Source organism: Tympanuchus pallidicinctus, unplaced genomic scaffold (assembly GCF_026119805.1).
Source record: "Tympanuchus pallidicinctus isolate F22 unplaced genomic scaffold, pur_lepc_1.0 scaffold13, whole genome shotgun sequence".
Taxonomy (NCBI): Eukaryota; Metazoa; Chordata; class Aves; order Galliformes; family Phasianidae; genus Tympanuchus; species Tympanuchus pallidicinctus.
This window is the reverse complement of record NW_026294648.1, coordinates 10,574,181-10,596,575: the sequence shown is the minus strand read 5'-3', so window position 1 is coordinate 10,596,575 and position 22,395 is coordinate 10,574,181. Positions and strand designations below refer to the sequence as shown.

Genomic DNA, 22,395 nt, shown 5'->3' with positions numbered 1-22,395 from the left:
AATATTTCCTCATTAATCCCTCCACACAGTTTAGAAAACAGAAGACAAAATATATGCCAGAGGTAAAAACTTTTTCATATGAGTGAAACTATATTTCGTGGTATAGTTTTCCACTTCTTTTATGTAGTTTCAAGTTAAGGGTGGTCTGCAAGTTCAGGGTGTTTATAATATCTCAGTGTTGGAAATAAAGATGTCAGATGGAGAATGTTCTATTTTTGTTCAATTAATATCTCAGAGCATTACATCAAAGTGGTAAACTCCTCATGTTGCAACAGATGCAGCAACCCTGAAGCCTATTTTTCTCTCGTGTTACATTAGTGTTTAATTAAAGAAAACAACTAGTTGGAGTCAGTCACTTTCTGTGAAATGTAATGAAGATTTATTTTGTAAGTGACCTTCACTGTATTAGCTGAAACAGTAATCAGAAAAATTAATAGAATAATCCAATTATATACAAACTCATAAATCATCACAAATGTGTTGTCAAAAATCAAAAAGCTTTTAATATGTACATTTGCTTCACAGCTGTATTAACAATTACACCTACTGGTTCTTACCTTGATGGGAACTGAAATGGCATTTAAAGGCTGCGTATGAGGGAGGGCTACCAGACCAAAATTTTTCAGAACTGTTAATTTAGTTGTGATAAGATTTGATGTCCCTGGTGCAAAGTTGAAGTAGAGTACAGTGTTCTTGTTATCCTTCAGCAAAACTTAAAATATTGTTGTAGGCAGTAGTTAATTAGAGTAATATCAGTTTAAATGCCTGTCATTCAGGGTTAATGGTATCAAAGAGTTCCCTTGTGCTTGGAGTCACATCTTCTTGAATAGCCTATTGTATGAAAGTAACATTAGCGCAGTGATTTCACTTTTGCCATAGATTATTGGGTCGACACTCAGTTAATATTTCAGTTTCTATATTTAAATAATTTTGCAAGTTCTTCCTAAATATGAAGTTTTCCAGGCAGGGCTGTTTTAATAGGTATTTTGGCTCTGCATGGTTGTTTAATACAATACAATCAAAATTCATTCCTATTTTCGTTTAAAAAGAAACACTTTCTGCTGGCCTACTGTGAAAACAGGTCATGCCCTCCTCGGCTGGATAGCAGACTATTCTTGAAAATAAGTAATTTGCGTTTTTGTGCAGCCAAGCAGCAAAGTTCTTTCAAAGCATGTTAATAAAATGAAGTGTGTTTGTTTATATTAAAAACAAAACAAACAGCCACCAATCTTTACTGTAGTTGAAGTGAAAGGAAATGTATAGTTTCTACAGTTTTTAACTAGATAATCTTAGTTCTTGTTAGGAAACACTACAGACTTTTTGTTATACCGTATGAAATAAATTTATTAGAGTTTTTTTTGTTTTTGTTTTTAAATCCTGATACCTGTTTTATCAGCTTAGAAGTCACTCTTTGCAGCAGCATGGACAGTGAGCCAGTGTCTCAAGGCCCTGTAATAATTCTTCAGCGGTTGTTATTTTGTATTGTGTTCAACAACATCCATACAACCATGAGCAGCATTCAACGTGATGAATTTTGCTTGGACAGAAGTGGTGCTTCTAGGGTATTGGATCTTGTGATTTGGCAAAAAGCAAGTAAGAAATATTGTTTGCATTTCCATAAACCATTTGTTGGAGTACAATTCGTAAGAGATGTGGGCTGTTGACACACTTCAGCCATTGTCTATGCTGCATTATTCATACTGGTTAAAAGGTATTGTGGTTTTAACTGTCCTTGAACTATCTAGCATGGCTTTCCAGTGCCAATACATTTTCTGTTTTTGGAAGTCAAGTTTACAACATCAAGCTTTTCTTTTCTTCCAAGTTTACCATCCATGAAAGTTACATATCTGACATTACTGACTTGGATTTGTTCTTATGCAAGGTGTCAGGGTGAAAAGGCAATGAATGTTCTTCAGTACTGCAGAATATCTTTAGTATGTAATAAAGTATTTCTTTCAAGGCATCATAATATCAGTGTGACGTTCACAATCTCTTCTGCATCCCTGTTTTTTTGCAGTGCCTCATTGCATGGTCACTGAATTGATGAAGAAATGTGGATGAGTTACAGCTTTTATCTTTAATTTCTATGGAGACTACTATCTCCTGACAGACTGTTTTCTGTGAGCTGCTCTTGCAAACAAACAGTGCATACAGCGGTATGATTGGGAAGACAGAAAACAGTTTTGCAGAAATAGACTTTCTTGTACTTGTCAGTTGGTATCTTTCATTAAATAAAGTAAGGCACATTTTTAACAGAGGAGAATAAATGTCATTTTCACTTGGAAATATATTCACATTAAAATGTGCTTTTGGTTTCACACCTGTGGAATAATTGGACTTCATCAGGAAATTAGAACATGACAAGCATTGGTTGAACAATTAGTATTAGTTCTGCATACTTACTGTGAAGTTTCAGTAATACTTGTAAGTTGGAACTCAGCAGTAGTTGGAATTCAGCAGTAGGTCTGAAAATTGGTTACCAAACTGAGAATTCAGAAAATCCTTTTCCTAAGAATGGATGAATTAGATTTCTTTTTAATTATTTTTTACTCCATATTAATTAAAACAAACAAACAACAAAACAAACAAAAAAAACCAAAAAACCCTACTCTTCCTGTTTTTAAATAATATATGATTTATTGGGATTCACTGAAGACTTGTAACTTAAAAAGCCACAAGTTGTAAGCCATGAAGTTCCCACGCTCACCCTGGAAGTCGAGGAGAACTACATTCCAGCAAACTACCTTGCCTTTCTTAGATTAATTGTGCGCTGCAGCTGGGCTGATGCTTAGCTAATGCCATACAAGTGTTAGAAATGTGTTAACACTAATCTTTTTAATTACAGTGTAAACTCTATTAAAGAAAAAATAGGATTGCACATTTCTTTATTTTAAATGCAACACCTACACTGACTCTGTTAATGAGATAAAAACTAGAAATGACATCCATTATGCCCTCCTACTTTCAGCTTTGTCCATTTGTCTGTGAGCTGAAAACTAAATAGCTGGGTCACACTAGAATTTAGTGGAATAAAAGGGATGTTAACTGGAAAACTTAGACTATCCTTCTCAGATATGGTAAAATGTGACAAGTTTGTAGCATGTTCAGTATTTTAACGGATTTTTATGTTTTCTTTATTCTGAATAGCAGGTATCACAAAAAGGCATGGGTTTATTTAACTTGTAGGAAGAAGGAAGGCTTGATAACATTTTGACAGTTACCTCAGCAGTTCTCTCTGAGGATACACAGTTTATGCCAATATGAAGATTGTATTCTTTCTTTTCTGCATTCATGAGATCAGTGATAGCTGATTGAAGTGAATGATCCATAGGAGAAAACAGAATAACAAAGATTCCCAAGATACGTCAGACGGAACAGGATGAACTTGAAGTTTTAAGGGATCAGGGACATCTCGCCCATCTTCCTTCTTCACATATTTCCACACTGGCTGGAAAATTTAAAAAGAGAGATTGTTATTCTTTCAACATAATAGGAAAAATATTTCATCAGTGATTGTACTGTTGTACCTTTTGCTACACTGAGAACTTCATCCTGTCTGTTTCATATTATTCTTACAGTAAAAATATCCTGAAAAATCCTGAAAATAGTGCACTGTTAAAAAAAAAAAAAAGGACTGAATTGTTGTCCATGCTTTTTTGGTGGCATTTTCAAGAATGTTATCTTACTTTAAGATTTTTTAAGGACCTAGGGTTAAAGCTTTTTAGAAGTAGTGACATTGCAGCTATTTGAATGTTAATGTGCTCCAGTTAAAACTTTGGGCATCTCTTAACAGAAATTAAGCTTTTTTTTTTTTTTTTTAATTTTTTTTGTAGTTGTTAGTTATCTTGTGTCTCATCATATCATCTGAAAACTAATCACCAGAGGTTTAGCCTGGAAGATCCAGGAAGTTAGGATGGGGAGATAAACCCGAGATTGTGTTTGTCACCAGACCAACTGAACTTCTACTGTGCTGCTTCATGGGGGAACAGTTTTGAATCTTGTGCATAGGACAGATTCACGTGGAGAAGAGCTTTGGTGAGGAGTAGTGTGACATCCGGGCTAGTGATGAAATCTTGCAGTGGGCTCTCTTCACGTGAAGGCCCAGATTTCATTCAGGTGCTGTCATATTAGTTCTTTGGATATGGAACAAAGAAGATGGCTCACTGACCTTTCTAAAATAAGGAAACCTGGGTATGATTTGCTTTAGCAGATTAGTCTCTGGTCTTAGTTATAAGTAGTCTGCAGTGAAACGGGGTGGAGAATAGAAGACACGGGTCTTAGAGCAGCATGTTTCTAAGCTGGAATGCATGCAAGGTGTAGTTGCAGGTTACCTCTTAGAATGAGCCATGTTACAAATGCTGTGGTAAAACGTGCCTGTTGAGGACTGAGTTTGAGTTGTTGACCCCTACTGCAGCAGTGTCATTGTACTGAATACGTCCCACTGCATCAGTACTATCTGACCAGATAATTACAGAATCTCTTATGAAAAGGTATATCCTGTAACAGTTGGTATCAACACATTCAAAAGTAACTTCCTAACACTTTAAATGAAATAAATTATTATATTTAACTGTCAGTCTCCTTACAGTATAAAAACAGATGAGTTGTAGTTCTGGCTTACTGTTTAGATAGTGTAATTTACTTTCTCTTGTGTGATTGGGATCTGTTCCTAAGTAGAAAACTGTTCAACAGCTTAGTTACTGTAACATTTTAAAAACTGACTTGTGAATCTGGTTCCTTTGTCTGATTAGAACTTTTTTTATTCTGTACATAGCAGCTAGATATTAACATTTGCAGAACTTACGGAATGACTGTTTGTAAGAGGACACTCTAAGATTTTAAGTACCCTTTTCTGTTATCCTCAAAATTTAAGCTACTCATAGCCAGTGAAGTGCCTACACTGCTTAGTGTCATGTATGAACTGAAAAGTAATCCCCACAGATTCATAAGAATAAACGAATAATTTTTGAATCACACTTAAAATTCAGATAGGAATTTGGTTTGGTTACTGTGTGTTCTTCTCATTCTATACCATCTGCAGTGTAACATGGTCAGTAGTTACTCTGTTTGTCTGCAGTAAATAGGCACTTTTCCTATTTTTTGAGGATGGAGGATGATAATAGAGAATGAGTTCTTAAGCTAGTGTAACAATTTAGGAGACTGTGATAAATGCAGTTTAAAAAAAAAGGTGAACAAACGTTTTGCAAAACTACATGGCAGTATGCTTTTTTTGGATAAAGTTTTGATCGTCTGATTCAGAAATGGACTTGTCATTAAGAATGTTGTACTGTGACAGTGTGCACAAGACTTTGCCTTGCTCACATGGCTTATGGTTAGTTGTGATGGGAATAACCTGTATTTTGTATGTTTCTAGGATGTGTGCTGTATTTGGTGGTATCTATTGTCTTCGCCATTCTGTGCAGTGCCTTGTAGTGGACAAAGAATCAGGACGGTAAGGATAATATAAGTAACCTTCTGTTTATATACAAAATACAGATGAAAAATGTGTTAGGTCAATTTAAAAAAAAAAAAAAAAAGATTTTTCAAAGATCCTCCTTGATATTAATAACACATCAACCTTGATTAAAAGTAATTTGTGTATAGGTCCTCCAGAACAAGGAAAGTGGGTCTAGAATATAGAAACTAAATTAATTTCCTTGTGATATTACTACAGCTCCTGATCACCCAAGCTTGGAAGACAAATCATTTCAGCTGCCGGGGGCTGGTGATGAGTGATGTTAGTTTTCCTTGTGGCCTTACCTACTCTAATTGATTTTCATCAGATGACAACAAAGCCCTCTGTTATTGCGTTTTTAAAAATGGAGCTCACCTAAAGACTCATCAGATTAATCTCTGCTGATAATGCATGTCACTCCAAGAGAAAAGACTTTAATGAGTTTTTAGGTAGATTGTTGTCATAAACTATGCTGCCCTCTTATTCTAGGATAAATTCTTTTACAATATCAGGCCTGTAGGCAGGCTTAAAGTTGAGCTAAGAAAAATCAACCTGTAGTTTTTTCCATAGTGGCATTTTTCTGACACCTCAGTAGGTTATCATGGTGTGTGTTATGAACGTTCTATCAGTCATTAGACTACCTGCAGACTTTGACTCTCTTAAGATTCTTTTTTTCGATTTTCAGTTGTAATTGAAAACTTGAAAACATTCTGTAGAAAAAGCAAGCTAGAAACTGTGTAGGAATATCGGTAGTTTATCTTGCTTACAAATAAGTTAAACAAAATACACATAGACAAATTGTGCAGTGTTCATGACTAGTTCAGAAACATTTTTCATAGAGTTCCAAATTTTATTAAGGTTTTAATTTTTTAGGGTTTTTTTCAGTGTACACGTAAGGACAATTCATACTTATAGACAAAGCCTTGATTTTCATCTCAAACTTCTTATTGTTTGTTTAGTATTTTAATCTAACTCTAAGTATCCACAAAGTTCATTCCAACTCTTCTCCAGACACAGCTAACATTCTGTCTGGCTCAGAAAACGAACAAGCAGTTCAGTATCTAGATCAACTGCTTTTCCACTGTTTTTTACTATCTCTGATATGCAGAGAGCAGTCAATGATAGTCCCAACCTCCCCAGTTATTTTTAGCGTGTTATTCTATCCCTTTTTGAAAGTAAGATTCAGAGGAGACAGCAAGAAAGTATGCAAACTTTTAGATGTACTTGTTTTAAAGTTTCATTAATTCACTTCCAAATTTCTACTTTTTAATTATCTAGTCAGATTATGTCCAGTGTTCTAACACATATTCAAAACTTTCTGTGCTCTTGATGGAAAGCTAATGTGTTGTTAGAAAATAAAAACAAAACAAAGCAAAAAAAAGACCAGTGTGTTGCTTAGTTTGAGGTTAAAGCAAATTGAATGTATTGATGATGATTATTATTTTTTTGTTATTTTCTGCATTTTTATTGTAGGTCACTTATTTGGCTTTGTGTGATGAACTTTATCAAATAAATGTCTATTATTAGTATTACTTTTAAAATATGTTTCCAATTATTTAATTATGTCTTGAAAATGGAAGAGATATGAGAAATGGAAATTTATACATCTGTAATAAAAAGATATAGCAAACACACAGTAATTTACATATCTGTCTTGAAATACTGCATACCAGCTTTGTCAGTGCTGGTAAGTCCATTTCAAGGATGTCGCCCTTAGTCCATTAGTTTGGATAATGAGCCCTATAAAGTACATTTATAACTCGTGGCACTGCAAGGAGATGGATTCTAATTTTCATCCTTTTATCTAGACACATTGAAAGAAGGTCAATGGAGGGTTCTGTATGATTCATTGTCCCAACACATATCAGATGACAGAGACCTGATAATGTCAGTGCATAAGTGTCTTCCATATTTGGAAGCAGTACTTGAAAGAAATTTTCTCAGCATCATCCTTTGAAGTAAAGTGGAGACTGATATGAAATGCACTGTCTCTTTTCTGTTCAAAATCTTATCAAACACACAGCCTGGTAGCTATTCCTGAACAAAGGAGAGGAAACAACACTTAGCAGGAAAATAAAAAGCACATAGCTGCTTTTGCTGGCTTTGAGTGATATAACATGACATTTAATCAACCTTTCTCCTTCGATTACATGTAGGGGGGTGGCAGGGGAAATTGTTTCATAAACAATAAGAAAGATTATAATTAGGTAAAGCTGTAACAGCTTGATTTCCTTGTTTATTTGCAATATTCAAATGAGTGCTTGTGAAAGAAATCAGGTTAACATTAAGAAAAAACTTCTTAAAGTTGCAAACATGTTGAACAGAATGTGACTGTGAAAAGTACTGCATGTTTAAAGTTAATGCTTATACCATTTGATTTTTAATTACCACTTTGCAAGTTTTCTGTTACATTTGAATATAGGTATATACGTAATGTTCAGATTCCTATGAAACAGATATCAGAAATTAGCATTATAAAAGTGTGCTTACTTGTTATTAACTTCTTACTTTTTTATGTAAGTATTGCCTCCACCCTTCTTCAGTTTTCATTTCTGACTAGAAGAAGCAATGTGAAATACTAACCCTGCTAAAGCTAGCGACAACTGACTGCAGTTACTTATCTAGGTTTGATTCTCATCTTCTCTAGTTGTATAGATGGTCTTGATCACAGAAGTTACAATAATGCTTATTCCTAAGGCACAGCATGCATGTCACGATATTTACTGATAGGGGAACAATATGCAATGGGGGAAAATAACACCATGATGGTAAACCCACAAAATCATTCAGAGTATGACTTTTCCATGTAACATGAAGTGTGAAATATATGCTGTTTTCATGCACAGTCAAATGGCAGTGTTGTTAATTTAAGTCTGTTTTCCTTATAAAGTTACACATTTATTAATACTCTAACATGTACATAAAATTTATGTACCAAGTAGAACATATAAGTATAGGATTTCTTCATCAATTGTTTTAGGAGTTCACATGATGAAAGAACAGATAATTCATTTGACAGATATATATGATGTGCCATATAGCGTTTAAAACATACATGCTTTTGTTACTTTGTCTGAATTTATTAATTTGGTTTGAATTTTTTTAACAGATGCAAAGCAATTGTTGATCATTTTGGACAAAGAATAAGTGCCAGCTATTTTATTGTGGAAGATAGTTACCTTTCCGAGAGTGTATGCGCAAATGTATGTTATAGGTATGTAGTAAAACAGAATACTGTATCTCTTCAAACAGTAATGTATTACTCTGCAAATTAAACTTAAAAGAATATTGTTCCTTAATTAATCTTTGTAGCACAGCCTAGTTCTGTGCATAGTTCTTCTCTTCTTTGTATATACTTGCAATTTTTTTCATCTTTCTGAAATGACATATTTTTCTTTTTATTTAATTACAGGCAGCTCTCCAGAGCAGTGCTCATTACAGATCAGTCTGTGCTAAAGACAGATTCAGAGCAGCAGGTACATATCAATTTTGTTTCACTTACTTCTTTATGAACTGTTAATGTTTAAACTGCTTAACTGTTATGAATTAGCTTATGCTGTTGTTTCTTCTTGAATCAAGGTTTTTGGTCAGCTCTCTCTATTGATATTTGTACTGATAAAACTGCTAGTAATACCTCTATATTTTAGTTCTGTGCCTGATGGTTCCCTGATCGTTGGTTCATGCAATATTAATTAACAGTTTCTTGTGTAAGATGTAATGTTTTTTTAAAACATTCATGTCTATAGATTGAGATTCTTTTCATATTTGTTCATATCTCTTCGATTTTCAGCTTTGTCAGACTTTTAAGGTCAGCAATCTGTGTTTTTTCTGCTGCTTCCTGTATTCTCACGTATTAAATATAGTCTACAGGCTAAAAATATAGATGACAGAGAAGTGTGTTCTTCCTAACCTTTGTTTCTAGCAGTCTTGCATTAAAATACTCCTCTCATTCCCATATAAGAACTGTCTTGACAACTTAATTCCTAAACTCATCATTTTGGAAAGGACCGTGCTGTGAGGTTTTCTTTCTATTTTGCTGTTGAAGGTGTTCCAAACAAAGATGACCTTATTGACTTCTATAAAAATTTATGTATGCATTATCTCTGCAGAATTGATCCCACAGATTATTAAGATTATAAATCAGAAAATAAAATTGTATAATACCTTGCCGTTGTTTTCACCTTTACTTATTTCTTCGTATTCTGTATTACTTTGCTTTAACAGAAGTTTTTTTTAATAATAGAAACACTTTATCACAGTTTATACATACAGAAATTGTAACTGTTCCTCTAGAGCTTTTTATATATATTGCATAAATGCATATTTATGGGATTGGCAAACTTCAGATGACGAAGCAGATACAGTTTTTCTGTGACTATGCAAATATTTATTCTGAATTTCTTGGTAAATATTTGTTAAGCTCAGATAATCTGACTGTTTTTGTAGAAGTCTAAAGGTATTAAAGCTCTGTATTTTTTGATAGATTTATCTTTCCATAATTCATTGTGTGTACCTATGCCTGGGTAGAACAAGCGTATTTTTTTTTGTGTTCTAAATTCTGCTACTGGGCAGATCTAGTAATTACCAGCCATTTCTTAATATTGTGATTTACTTGCAATACAGTGGATACCAAACAACTTTTAATTAAATAGTTGATGAAAGTAAGTAGAGTTGCAGTCTGTAATATTTTAGTGTAAGTTAATACAGCCTAGAGAAATAGCATTTCAAATCAGCTTCAATTCAAAATGTTCTCTTTCTGCTTGGTAGGTTTCTATTTTGACAGTGCCTCCAGTGGATTTAGGACAACCAGCAGTTTGTGTCATTGAGCTGTGTTCCTCAACTATGACATGCATGAAGGACACATGTAAGTATATGCATGTGATATATGTAATCTTAACTGTGTTTCTTCTTTTGACTGTCCACTCTAGAACAAAATTTTAAGAAATTTTAACTAAATTTTAAATTCTAATTTTAAAATGTTAACAAAATTTTAATTCTTTTATTATCTACTGGTAATTTGTCATTTGAGAAAAGTCAGTACTAAGTTACTGTTGCCAGCAGATAAGAGAACTGGTCCACTGTCTGTTTTTTATAGTAATTCGGATGCTTACAGAGCATCATACAAGACTCTTGTTGCACTCGTTTTCATTTAAATTTATGCACAGTACTGATAACTTTAAAGTGCTGTTGTGGTTCTCATGACAGTGAGGTGTGTTATTTTTGTTTCTAATTAAGATCAAAATTAAGCACTGCCTTTACAATCATGTGGCAAACGAACTTGGAAGTTGCAGTTTTATAAATAATGGGATACAGTTCTGTTTGCATTACAGTAATTATAAATTAATACCAACTTTTTTTTTCTGATTGCGGTGTAAAATTTCACGTTGTATGTTTTGTTTATTCTGCAAGATTATTAAGGCTATTAAAGATTCAGCAGAACGGCAGGTATGTTAGCGGAGAGCTCTAGGAGATTTACTCCTCCGCTATAACTGAGATTCTACAGTCTCTTAAGTCAAAATGTGAAGTTTTTTTTTAAACTTAGACATGGTTGGTTTTCTATAATTTTTCTGTCAAGAATTTCTCTTAGCACTGTAATTAAAATGCCAAAAACCACCTGAAGTATTTTCTTGTTTCTGAAAAAAGGCATGTAAGCACAAAGCTGGGTTGAGTTATTTAAATGTTAATATAATTTTTCCTTGAACTCCTTCACAAAATATGATGCATTATTTAATGAAGTTTATCTTTATTGCATTGAAATGAGTTGTATTTTAGAAATAGCTCAGTTCCAGTTATGGGAAATATTTATGTATTTAAAATTAAAAAAAAATCAACTTGTACTAATTATCTGTAAATAGCTTTTAACCTGACTGATTTCTTTTTCAAGCAATTATTTAAGATAAGTTTACAAATACATCTGCTCTTTCATCACACTGCATAAATGACAGGCACATAATCTGTATTGCCAGTTGAGTGGAACCAAACTCCTTCACTTGCCCTAAAAATTGAGACTGTAATGATGAAATCATGAACTGAACTCATCGTTCTTCTTGCTGGAAGAATTACTCGAAGACAAATGTTGGCAACCACTGTAACTAATGCAGTTATACCTGAGTAAATCAAATATAATCAAAATATGTACTGATGACTGTAACTCATAGCCATAACCTTAAAGGTAATAAAAAAGGATTTTGCAGGAAGTAAATCATGAACTTTAGTGATTTAGAGCTGGGTGTTTTGTTTTGTTGGAAGAACAGAAAGAATAGGTTGTGTTACAGTGTTTGTAGTTGTAAACATTTAGTTAATGATACAAGAAGACTTTTCATTGTCACTGCCTGTGCTCCACAGTAATTTAAGTTACTGTGAGTAAGTAGCCTAAGCAGGCAGAGTAAAATTCCAAATTCCCACTCAGTCCCAATTTAGCCATTACTGCAGGGTGTTGATTAAAGTACTGGTATCTGTGGGTTAAGTAAGTTGCTGAACTGCTCGATTCTCAAGGACTATGGAATGTGCTCAAGGATGTTCTTCAAGTTTCTAGATATCATTAATTGAAAATATGAATTTGCTCTTTCATAGTCTTGCTTTTCCTGACATTAGTAGTCACCTATTCATAGAACAGTATTCTCCTAGTCTGTAGTACTGATGTTAAATTGTACTTTGATCTCTAATTTATGTGGATGAGAGAGTATAATTATAAGATTCCTGGGTGAAAGGCAGTTATTGGGACACTGATACCTGGTGTACTCAAGAACTCAGAAGTTTCAATGCATATGACTCACGTGTTGTATGTTGAAGGATGGCATAAGGAATTCATGTTTTGTGAGGTTTTTGTTTGTTTTTAAGTAAACTGGTAACATTACTTTGGAATGGAAATTAGTGTTTAAGTATGTATACACGAGCTCATACCTAGTATTTGTTTCAAAATGTTTCATCCTGCAACTTTGGTTCCTCAGTTTTGTGCAGAGCTTCTGTGATAAACCTCTTAAGAAAATGTGTGTGATATATATACAGTGTATTTTACGTAATACAGTCCTAATCTGGGCTAAAGGGAAATGATTTATATGAAGAGCAGTGACTTCTAACAGCCTACTGTGCCTCTGTAAAAATTGTAATTGGTATCTATATATCTGCATACTGGCAATTGTAATTAATTTGTGTTATCTTTCACAGATTTAGTCCATTTAACCTGTCCATCAACAAAAACTGCGAGGGAAGATTTAGAGCCTGTTGTACAGAAGTTATTCAGTCTAAATGCTGAAACAGAAAAAGGTAAAAATAGCTATGTATTATATGAAAAATAGTACATAGCTATTATTGTACATCTGAATCCATCATCAGTGAGCATATGTGGTGAGCTGCTACTTAGATGACAGCATTTCAAAGCAAAGGAATCTGTTGAGAGCGAGATTTTGATTAGGCAGATGTCATGTTTCTTGTATTTCATGATATAATGTTCCAAGTGTTCTTCAGCTGCAGTGTACCTTTAATGTGCAAGTATCACAGATGTGTCTAGGACTCTTCTAATGTTTAGCACTTTTTTCTCCCATGGAAATATATTTGCTTCTCAGCACGTCTTTCCAAGGCGCAGGAAAGAAATGAACTATTTGTGCACCTTTTGTTTCCAAACTCCTGTTTTTAGTGATTTCTGTCACTTCTCTGTGATAAATAAATGAATAATAAAATATCACAAAACCCCAGAAGTTATCTCTTTCTTTCCTGCAGCTGCCAGATATGCTCAGTGCTCCAGTCTTCTTCTCATCTGCCTTTAACTATCCTAATGCTGTTACTTATTCTTTCCGTCTTCAAGTGCTTCCTTGTTCACTATTTATGAAATTCTCTGGATTCTGCTGTAAGCAGTGGAAGTGTGAAGTTTTTACGCACTGTGTTGTTACTGAGAAGACAGATTTCCAGTCATTTCCATTAGTTTCGTCCTAGATCTGAGAATTTGTGCCAGCTACTTTGATGAACTTTGATTGTGAGATGGACAGTTTCTCATTCCCAGAGTAGCTATTGACAAAGCAGTCATCTCTGAGATACTTTGAGCCAGTTTCACAGAAATACTTGAAATTTAGTCTCAAGATCTTGATTTTAATTGTACCTTTGATAAGTGCTCATGTAACAGATGATGTGTGTGTAGAAGTTGCTGCCATATTCTAACCCTGATAGTCCTTTTAAATAGTTTGCTCATTCTTAAATGTAGCAAATTGTAGTTCTGCTATAAGAAACCAGTATTTCCCTGTCCGTAGAAGTGTTTGATTGTATATATGCAAGTTAGTAAGGTTTGGATATATTTTAAAACACAATCTGCTTGCTTATAATAGTTTCTCTAAAGCTTCATTCCTGGTCACTTCATGAGTTCAGTTAGAATTTTCTCATGTTGGAAAAAAAGCAACCAGCATGTTCTTTTATGTACATACTCCTTGTTTTTCCTCTCAGATTTCTGTAACCACAAAAATGTTTTGTGAAAAGTTGATTTCTGTTTCTTGTAATCTTGCTTTTCTGTGTTTTTTACCTACTTTTTTCGTTTTTTAGTGAAAAAGCAAGTAGCTTATTGTGATTGCACAATAGTAGGAAATAATGTTAAATTAAACCCATTTTCCTACTTTTTTGTTTACAGGAAAGGCAAGCTTTATTTTGATGTCCCAAAAATGTAAATTTTTCAGTAGATTTGTAGTGCAAGAGCCTATATAAGAGAAATATGTTATTTACAGCCAGAGTTTGCAAGTAAAAAACGTGCAGCAAGCGCTTTTCATGTTTGCATTTGTTAATTTAAAGCCTGCTGATTTCAAACCATAAACCTTTAAAATATATGTTAAATTTTCAACACAGTGCTATGTATTTTGAAGAATCAATTGGTGAAGAAAAGATTAGCTTGCAGTTTAGCATCTTTTAGTCATTGGGGGAGGGGAGATAACATTAATCTTAATGTTTAAAGTGATCCAGTTTTGAAATGATAGATTGTTTAGAACCTGACTGAAATTCTTCTGTAGAAACTGCATGATCATGAGGTCCTCAGGTGCACTGAGGCACTGAAAAGCTAGTTTTCACTGACACACAGGCCTTTTTATCATCAGGATGAGGTAGTGGTCGTATTTTAATTAAAATGTCAGAACAAATACTGTTGGAGTTATTGAAAATGAATCACCAGATAAAGTGAGCACTGGGCCATGGCAGGTCAAAGAGGCAAAGTCACCTGGAGAAGAGGACTCCATTCATTTTCCTGCCTAAACGAGGAAGAAGTTACTTTTATGAGCAATGTGAACTTTTAAATATATTAAAGAGCATCTTGCCCTGTATTAAGACTCAAATTTTCACAGGCTGATGAATTTAATTTATATTTGAAATTATGCAAGATGTTTAGCACTTTTTTTTTTTTTTAAGTATTTGACAGTTATAAAAGGATACTAAAGGAGTAGCATAGCTTTATCTTTTTTTTCTAATTCAGGTGTTTTAAAATATTGTTTTGAATGTTGACATCTAGTACTTTCTTCTTTGGAAAGAAGGAAATTTCACAAGGTCTTTTACAGGTTTCGTTTATTTTCGAGGATCTAAAACAGCAAAAATGAGACAGCAAATATGCCGAACAAATAGTACCTATTAAGCCTAGAAACTGTGTTGTGTTTGTTGCTTTCTGCGCTGTTAAAAAGTGACCTTCATCTTCCAAGAGGTTTTTTTTGTTTGTTTATTTTGTTGCCAGTGCACAGAGGAATTATGTGAACATACAAAGTAACTGCAAGAAGGTATAAGATGAGACTACTCAAGTCACAATTCATGGTCATTTTGTATTCGTTATGTACAAGTATTGTAACACAGTGCAAGTCCACAAGTATAGATAAATATAAATTAGTGAATGATTTTCACTTAGCGGTATTTCCAAAGTATAGAGCCCTTACGTGTTGCATATCTCAAATAGAATGCTTCTGGTTTTAGAAGCATTCTTTATCTGCAGTTAATACAAGGAGTATTCTTTGCTGATTTTTGTTTAAATGTCATTTGTTTAAACTGTGAGCATTGGTGAGTCTCCTCAGATTGAAGGATTCCAACCTTTAAGTGCACAAAAGTAATGGAAAGAGTTCTCATGCAAAGATAAGCTATTAAATGAGAGGGGAAAGTATGCATGAGAGGTGTCTTGGAATATTCACTGCAGCTTTGAGTTGGAGCACTCATTCAGCCCATCATTAGCTCATGGAATTTGTCCAGAATAAACTAGTATCATGAAATGTAAAATGGTTACATTTAGATTAAGCTTCTTGTACTACTCATTCAGGTGATAATGCATTCTTCTGTGGCATACTGAGTGCAGAATAATTAGGATTTACATACCTGTGGGAAACAGAAGTATAATGAAAACTCTTTCTTTACAGGTATGTAAATTTCTGAAAACAATGGAAAGTAAGATTAGTTTAAAAATACATGTTTATACTTGCCGTATATTATGGCAATTTTGTGTTGATTAACTGACTTTTTATGTGCTAGTTTATGTATTTCTTTTATTACACATAAATGCTGACTATAAGAAACACTATTTTTTTTCTTTTTTACAGAAACTGAAGGTGAAGAACTGGAAAAACCTAGAGTCCTCTGGGCAGTATATTTTAACATGAGAGATTCTTCAGGAATTGACAGAAATTCATACAGTGGTTTGCCCTCAAATGTGTATGTCTGTTCTGGCCCAGACTCAGCTTTAGGAAATGACTGTGCTGTCAAACAGGTTAGTAGGACCACTGCTTTTTTTGAATGCAGAATTTCTATTTGAAGTACAGTGCAGTCTATTTTTCTTCTGAGTTATTCTGCCTTTTGCTAAGTAAGCAATAATAATATATCTGTAAAGGTTCACAACTGGACAGAAAAAAGTGAATGTCAGTGGAATTGAGAATGGAAAAAACTTCAGAAAAGGGCAGTTAGTGTATTGACATTAGGAGTGTCTATAGTGTACTCTATACCAAAAAGGTATAGAGTATTTAGAAAGTAGCAGTACCTGAAGATGATGTTCTTGGTAGGATTTTTACTTGCTTTAAAACTTATATTTCAGTGATACAGCCCTCTAAAGTGTGGTCTTTTGCATGTCAGTTAAAGGAGAAAACTGTAGAGAAGCAGTATAAATGAAAAGTCAGAAAATCCTGTTTACAGGTCAACTTGGAAAAGATGTCAAAGTAGTTTAATACCTGTAGGAGTTAGCCACAAACCTAAAACCTGCTGGGGCAAGAAAACAGCATAATTACTAGTCTGTTATGTTAAGCTATCTGTCAGCTTACCTTGCCTTTACTTTAGTACCACTGTATAAAAAAATTTATAGTGCAGTTGTGTCTCTGAAAGTGTTGAGGGGAATCTCACTCTACTTAACCTTGAGATAGTATTTGGCACGAAGTCACATTCAGTTCTAACTTTTATTTCTCAGTATTTGAGTGTCTGTGTATCTATTTTCACCTAGCTGAAATCCTGAATTGAGAACCACTTGCAACTTGCCTGACAGTAGACTTAACTGACAGTGCTCAAATAAAGATGAAATACTCGTTTTTTTGAATGTGAAAGGTTAGAAGTGAAAGCTCCATAGAAAAAAAAGTAGGTGGAGAAGCTGTGAAGCAGCTGCCTTCTGTGTTGGCTGTAGGCAGAGTATGCAGGAACACAAGATCATCAGGGGTGCATACTTAGAAATTTGCTACTATTCAACTACTATTGAACAGAAGACAAAATCTTGAGACTATGACTTATTCAACAGGAGAAGACTGCAGGATTGCTTCTCCTTTGCTCTTCTATTAAAAGAGCAGTTTTGACAAGGAAAGTATAAATTCTTAGGCTAATCTGCCACAGCAGATTTGTCAGGGTACTTTCAGACCTGATCTGTGAGAACTTTTACATCTTTGTAGTATTAACTGGCACTACTCGTTTTTAAAGCTGTTTTTTTAATGGCACATTCAGAGAATGTACATGCTATCTTCTAACTAGTTGCAGGATTTTTTATGACTAAGTCACAAACCTCTTAAAATAAGAGTTTAAAATGTAAAGGCTGACATAGTCTGAACTGTAGGGTCAGAACAGTGTAATTAAGGGTTAATAGTACCCTTCATTTTGCTTTAGAAGGCAATAATTTGCCTCCTCATAGAATAAAGGATTGTGAAGACAAAAAATAATGCAAGACAATTATTATGGTAGCAGTTTTAAATTGTAAATGAATCCTTTTTTAAATGAGATTTTTTTTTCAAGATAACTTGAATCCTACCAGTTAAAAGTGGTTTCAAATCTTGTTTTTTATATTTGTTAAACAGCCTATTTACAATTCAGGTATCCACCTTTTCTAGTGTTCAGCTTTGTTCTATTTTAAGTGCTCCATTTCTGACTAATGAGTAGATCAAGCTGTTTGTAAGCAGCATAATTGTAGTTTGCCTTTATTTTAGTGATGATCAACAGATTGCACATAGAAGTTAACTGAATACATGTCAGAGGAGAAAAAGTAAAAAAGAGCCTGAGTCTCTGGCTTTCAGAAAGAGTAGAGGTTAAGGGTTTTTGAATCTATTTTAGATTTTGAAACAGACAGTCACTGATTTGAGTGAAAATGATCTTAGTGTAAACATGTTTGTAATTGAAAGTTATGGGGGGGGAAGAAAAGTAAGGAGTGTGTGTTAAGACCAAATGAATGTAAGGCAGGTAGAACATACTGTTCCCATCTACTGTGCAGGTATCTTTGAGACAAGTGGAGGAGGGAGATAGGCATGAAATCAGCTGTGTCCTCTGCTCCCAAATCACTTTCATTTTCCTAGTAGCTAGTGGGAACCTCTAAACATGCATTACTTACAAATTCATGGATTAGACTATATTTTTAAAAACTGTGTATTAGTTTTGGTGATAAATTATACGCAGTTTTCCAAGCTATCTAACCAATTCTCTTCACTAGTTTGTTTTTTTCATTAGTTATTTCTGTTAGGTTCTTTGAATGTATTGATGGTACATTTATTGTGCTACCTCACCTTACAAATAATGATTATCTATTTGCAGCTCAGTACACAGATTACTTCTTGTTTTATTTTAATTTAGTGATAGATTTTTAGTGTAATGTTAGTTTAATAATATTGATTAGTCTGTGTGCCATCAGGGGGAATAGTTAGGATGAAGTAAAGCAGAAATAAACCATAATTTTATTCAACTTAAAGCAATTTGACAGTTGTAAATTGGAATACCTGTGCAAGTGCTTCACATGCTTACATCTTACTGCGTAATCACATGTGCACTTAAACCTCTGGTATACTTAACTATGAAGGAGCTATTTACTAACTTAATTACTTACAGTAAATATCAATATGGTATTATAAAGAATATGTCAAGTTATTAGTTATTCTGCATGACTTCAGCTGGGTAAGGTTAACTTAAAAAATTGTCAGACCTGAAAGCACTCTGTACCATTAAATTGTTCAATTATAATCAATGTCATCATGTCCTACATGGCATACTGAGAATTTCTTTCCTCATAATTATTTGACCATTTTTGTTCTTCAACTAATTGGAGGCTAAAATTGTTCAGAAATGCAACTGGAAATGTTTATATGCTCTAGCTTGTTGTATGCTTAGTGGAAAATATGGCGTTTTTCCTCGGTATTCTGTTATGTATAGTAATTTAAATATGCTTTTGATGTTTCAAGGACAATTGCAGCCTTGAAATATTTCTCTTACATTCAAAAACGTACCTTTGTAAGACTTTTATTGGACATTTGCTCTCTTTTGTCTTCCAGAATATAAGGCAGAGTTTTTAAATTGCTAAACAGTATTTTTGAAATAGATAGAATATTTTTTGTATATTTATTCACATGCTAATATAAATTGGTTTTTTTTGTTGTTTTTTTTTTTTTTTTTTTAAGTTATGAACGGGTATGGAAAAGTGAAATCTAGGAAGTGGACTGAAAAATGAAATTGAAACTGGAAGTAGACAGGGTCATTTAGGCATTTAGTAATGAACCCCTACATTCAGTTGCTGGTGATACAAATCCACTACTGGTGAGCAGTCAGGTTTATCACAGAAAGCTGTTTGGTACATGCTCAATGCTGTATTAATCTGAAAACAATTTTCCCTTGTCCAGGAATCCACACTGTGTAATCAGCCTTAGCAGTTGGCAGTAACTGACTCTACTGACTCTTTTGGTGCAGCATCTGCTACTACTATCAATATAAAAATTACCTATATTGTTGCCCCTGTGGGTGCTCTCATTATGGTTATTTTTAGGGCATAGTTTACTAAATAGGCAAAATTGAGAGACAGTGGTCCTTGCCTTTGAAGAAAGGCAAAACAGAACTGGTGTCTGTATCAATTGTCTCCATTTACTGTGGAATCCAAGGGGGTTGGAAAAGAAAACCTTGATGGTCGTTGTGGTGGTTTAACTTCAGTAGGGAGCTCAGCAGCACCTTGCCACTCTCACTCTCCTACCACAGAAGAACAGGGAGAGAAAATACTATGAAAAGAAAGCACATGGCTTGAGATAAGGACAGGAAAATCATTCACCAGTTACTGTTATAGGCAAAACAGACTCTATATAAAGGCAACTCATGTAATTTATTGCCTGTTAACAGATCAAAGCAGTGAGAACTAAAATTGCCTTCTCCCCATCCACCTTCTTCTACCTTATCCCCCTGAGCAGTGCAGAGGAATGGGGTCTGCTCCCATGGGATGCTATCCTTCCCGAATGGATACCATGTGGGCTCCAAATGCAGCTGCAGCTCTTCAGACACTGCTTCAGTGTATCTCCATACCATGGTGTCCATCCTTCAGAAATTGCCCTAGCACAGGTCCTCACAAGTGGCACCTCCTGCCCCACCACAGGCTTCTCCCCATAGGCAACAGTCTGGGGTCTGTTCCTTTAGGGAGCTTTCTGTGAGCTGCAGCTTCCTTCAGGCCGCGTTCACTGCTGCACCGTGGGCTTCTCCATGAGATCTTTTCCATATGGGCTGCAAGAGGACAGCCTGCTCTGACTTGGGCCTCTCCTGGGGTGCAGGGGAGCTTCTGCTCTGGTACTAACAATTTCCTGGCTTTGCTGGATCCTTTTCACTGGAAAGAGGCAAGATCTTTCCCATCACTTTGATTTGAACTGGAGTCAGAGATATTTTTGTAATGGAAAAGTTTGGGTTGTTTTTTTTTTTAGACAATTGCAGAATATGTTTACAAAACTGCAAAACATTAAGTCAGTATTGATCTGAAAGAATAGATAATTTAAATTTCTGCACAATGCTTACATAAGGTATTACATTCCAAGGTATAGTTGTTTTACTATGTTTGTTTTCTTTAATAGGCTGAGACTGTTTTCCAGGAAATGTTTCCTACAGAGGAATTTTGTCCAGCACCACCAAATCCAGAAGATATTATTTATGATGAAGATGAGATTGCATCAGAAGAGACAGGATTCAATAATTCACCAGAGACAAAACCTGAATCCTCAGTTCAGGAAAGCAGTAGCAGAGGTAGTACTGGTGTTAAAGAGCATACTGAGGAATGAATTAGCTCTGCTCTCTTAACAGAAGAGGCACTTGGCAGAACTTGAAGGGAGGAAGGGAAAAAAAAGAAAAAAAAAAGAGGTTGAAAAAAACCCTTGGTGATACTATTTGTGATTGCCTTACTTTCCTTAGCTTGAATAATCTTTCTTATTCAAATAGCTTCATTACTAGCTATTGCTCAGTAAAGTCATAAGTCTAACTGGTCCAGGGGTGTTAATAGCTGAAATAAGATAAAAGTTATGAAACACAGTATTTGAGTTTAAGATGTTAAAATATAATTAATTACTTTTTGGGATAATTTGGTTTTGGTTTACATCTTGGAAAGAATCCTCTATCTTTTAGACAGTGAAGTCAAAACTAACTGCAAGATCATGAAAGGTTGCTTACTAGTAAGAGGATCACCTTCTGTTATAAAGTGTCAGAGTTCTGCTAAAAGTCATTGTGCCTGTGCTAGTTCAGTGTCAGCTTAATTATCTGTAATTCAGATTGCTTTTTAGGAAAGAATCTTACAGGTGATAATATTGACAGTGCTGGAATGGCGTTATAATACATGAGATGTCATGTTTAATTTGCATAGTGGAAAAAAAATTAGTGGTTTTGAAACTGAAGCCATGAATTAGAAATAAGTATAGTTCAGTGGATGTTCCACACAGGGAACAGTTTTTACATTCAGAATGCTTTCCCTTTAGAAGATTGCATAATCACACTTTTTTTACCAGATGCTTTATTTTCTGTAGCACAAATTCAAACTGAATGCTAGACTTCCCAACAAAATTCAAACTCATCTACTGAGCATAACTATTGTTATCTTCCCTGGATTTATGGTAGTGTTTGGACCTCTCATAAGCCAGTAATTGTTTGTTTGCAAGTACGATGTCTGAGCATTTTAGCGATGAGCTGAGGTGTTCCTGCAGAGAAGGTAAACCTGCTGAGGAGAAGGTTCAACTGCTAATTCTAAAGGTTTGTATTGATCCCAGTTAAGGGGATTAAAACTAGTGTGATAGCTGTACATGCTGTGTTTTGTAATTATAATCATAAAACATTTATACGATAAAATTTATTGAACTATTTATAACAGTAGTTTATATGAAGAGTTACGGAATGACCAGGATAGACTTGCACTTCTTCTAAACAGTGCTTGAAGTTAGACATTCAGACTATGAAAAACAATTTAGCGTTTATTTTAAGATTTACCTGAAAACATACACCAGATTAACAGTGCGTCCAAATAGAGAGATCAGTGAATTCTGACAAGACAGAGTTCAAGCTTGCACCTGAACTTAGATGTAGTTCTGGCAGTGCTAACAGAGTGTGTGAATAAGAATGCCATTGAGTGATGAATATTCAGCACTGTCTGAACCTGACACGACCAAATTTTTGTAGAGTTTTAAAGTGCATGTGCCTGCCTTTAAAGTGGCTTCGTGCCATAAAGGTTAATTTATTTATTTTTTTACAGCATGACTGATACA

General features: G+C 34.4%; 1 protein-coding gene across 2 annotated transcripts in view; it reads left to right on the top strand.

The window, feature by feature from the left end:
- CHM (CHM Rab escort protein) overlaps nucleotides 1-22,032 on the top strand; it is a 56,021-nt gene extending 33,989 nt beyond the window's left edge. Inside the window, exons 9-15 of one of the 2 annotated variants that reach the window (XM_052673099.1) lie at nucleotides 5,375-5,452; nucleotides 8,565-8,669; nucleotides 8,868-8,931; nucleotides 10,223-10,319; nucleotides 12,623-12,721; nucleotides 15,997-16,163; nucleotides 20,725-22,032. In XM_052673099.1, coding sequence (XP_052529059.1) covers nucleotides 5,375-5,452; nucleotides 8,565-8,669; nucleotides 8,868-8,931; nucleotides 10,223-10,319; nucleotides 12,623-12,721; nucleotides 15,997-16,163; nucleotides 20,725-20,928 — 814 coding nt within the window. In that variant the 3' untranslated portion in view covers nucleotides 20,929-22,032. The remainder of the gene's footprint in view (nucleotides 1-5,374; nucleotides 5,453-8,564; nucleotides 8,670-8,867; nucleotides 8,932-10,222; nucleotides 10,320-12,622; nucleotides 12,722-15,996; nucleotides 16,164-20,724) is intronic. The other variant, XM_052673100.1, reaches the window with a different exon arrangement.
- Nucleotides 22,033-22,395: the final 363 nt, after the last annotated feature.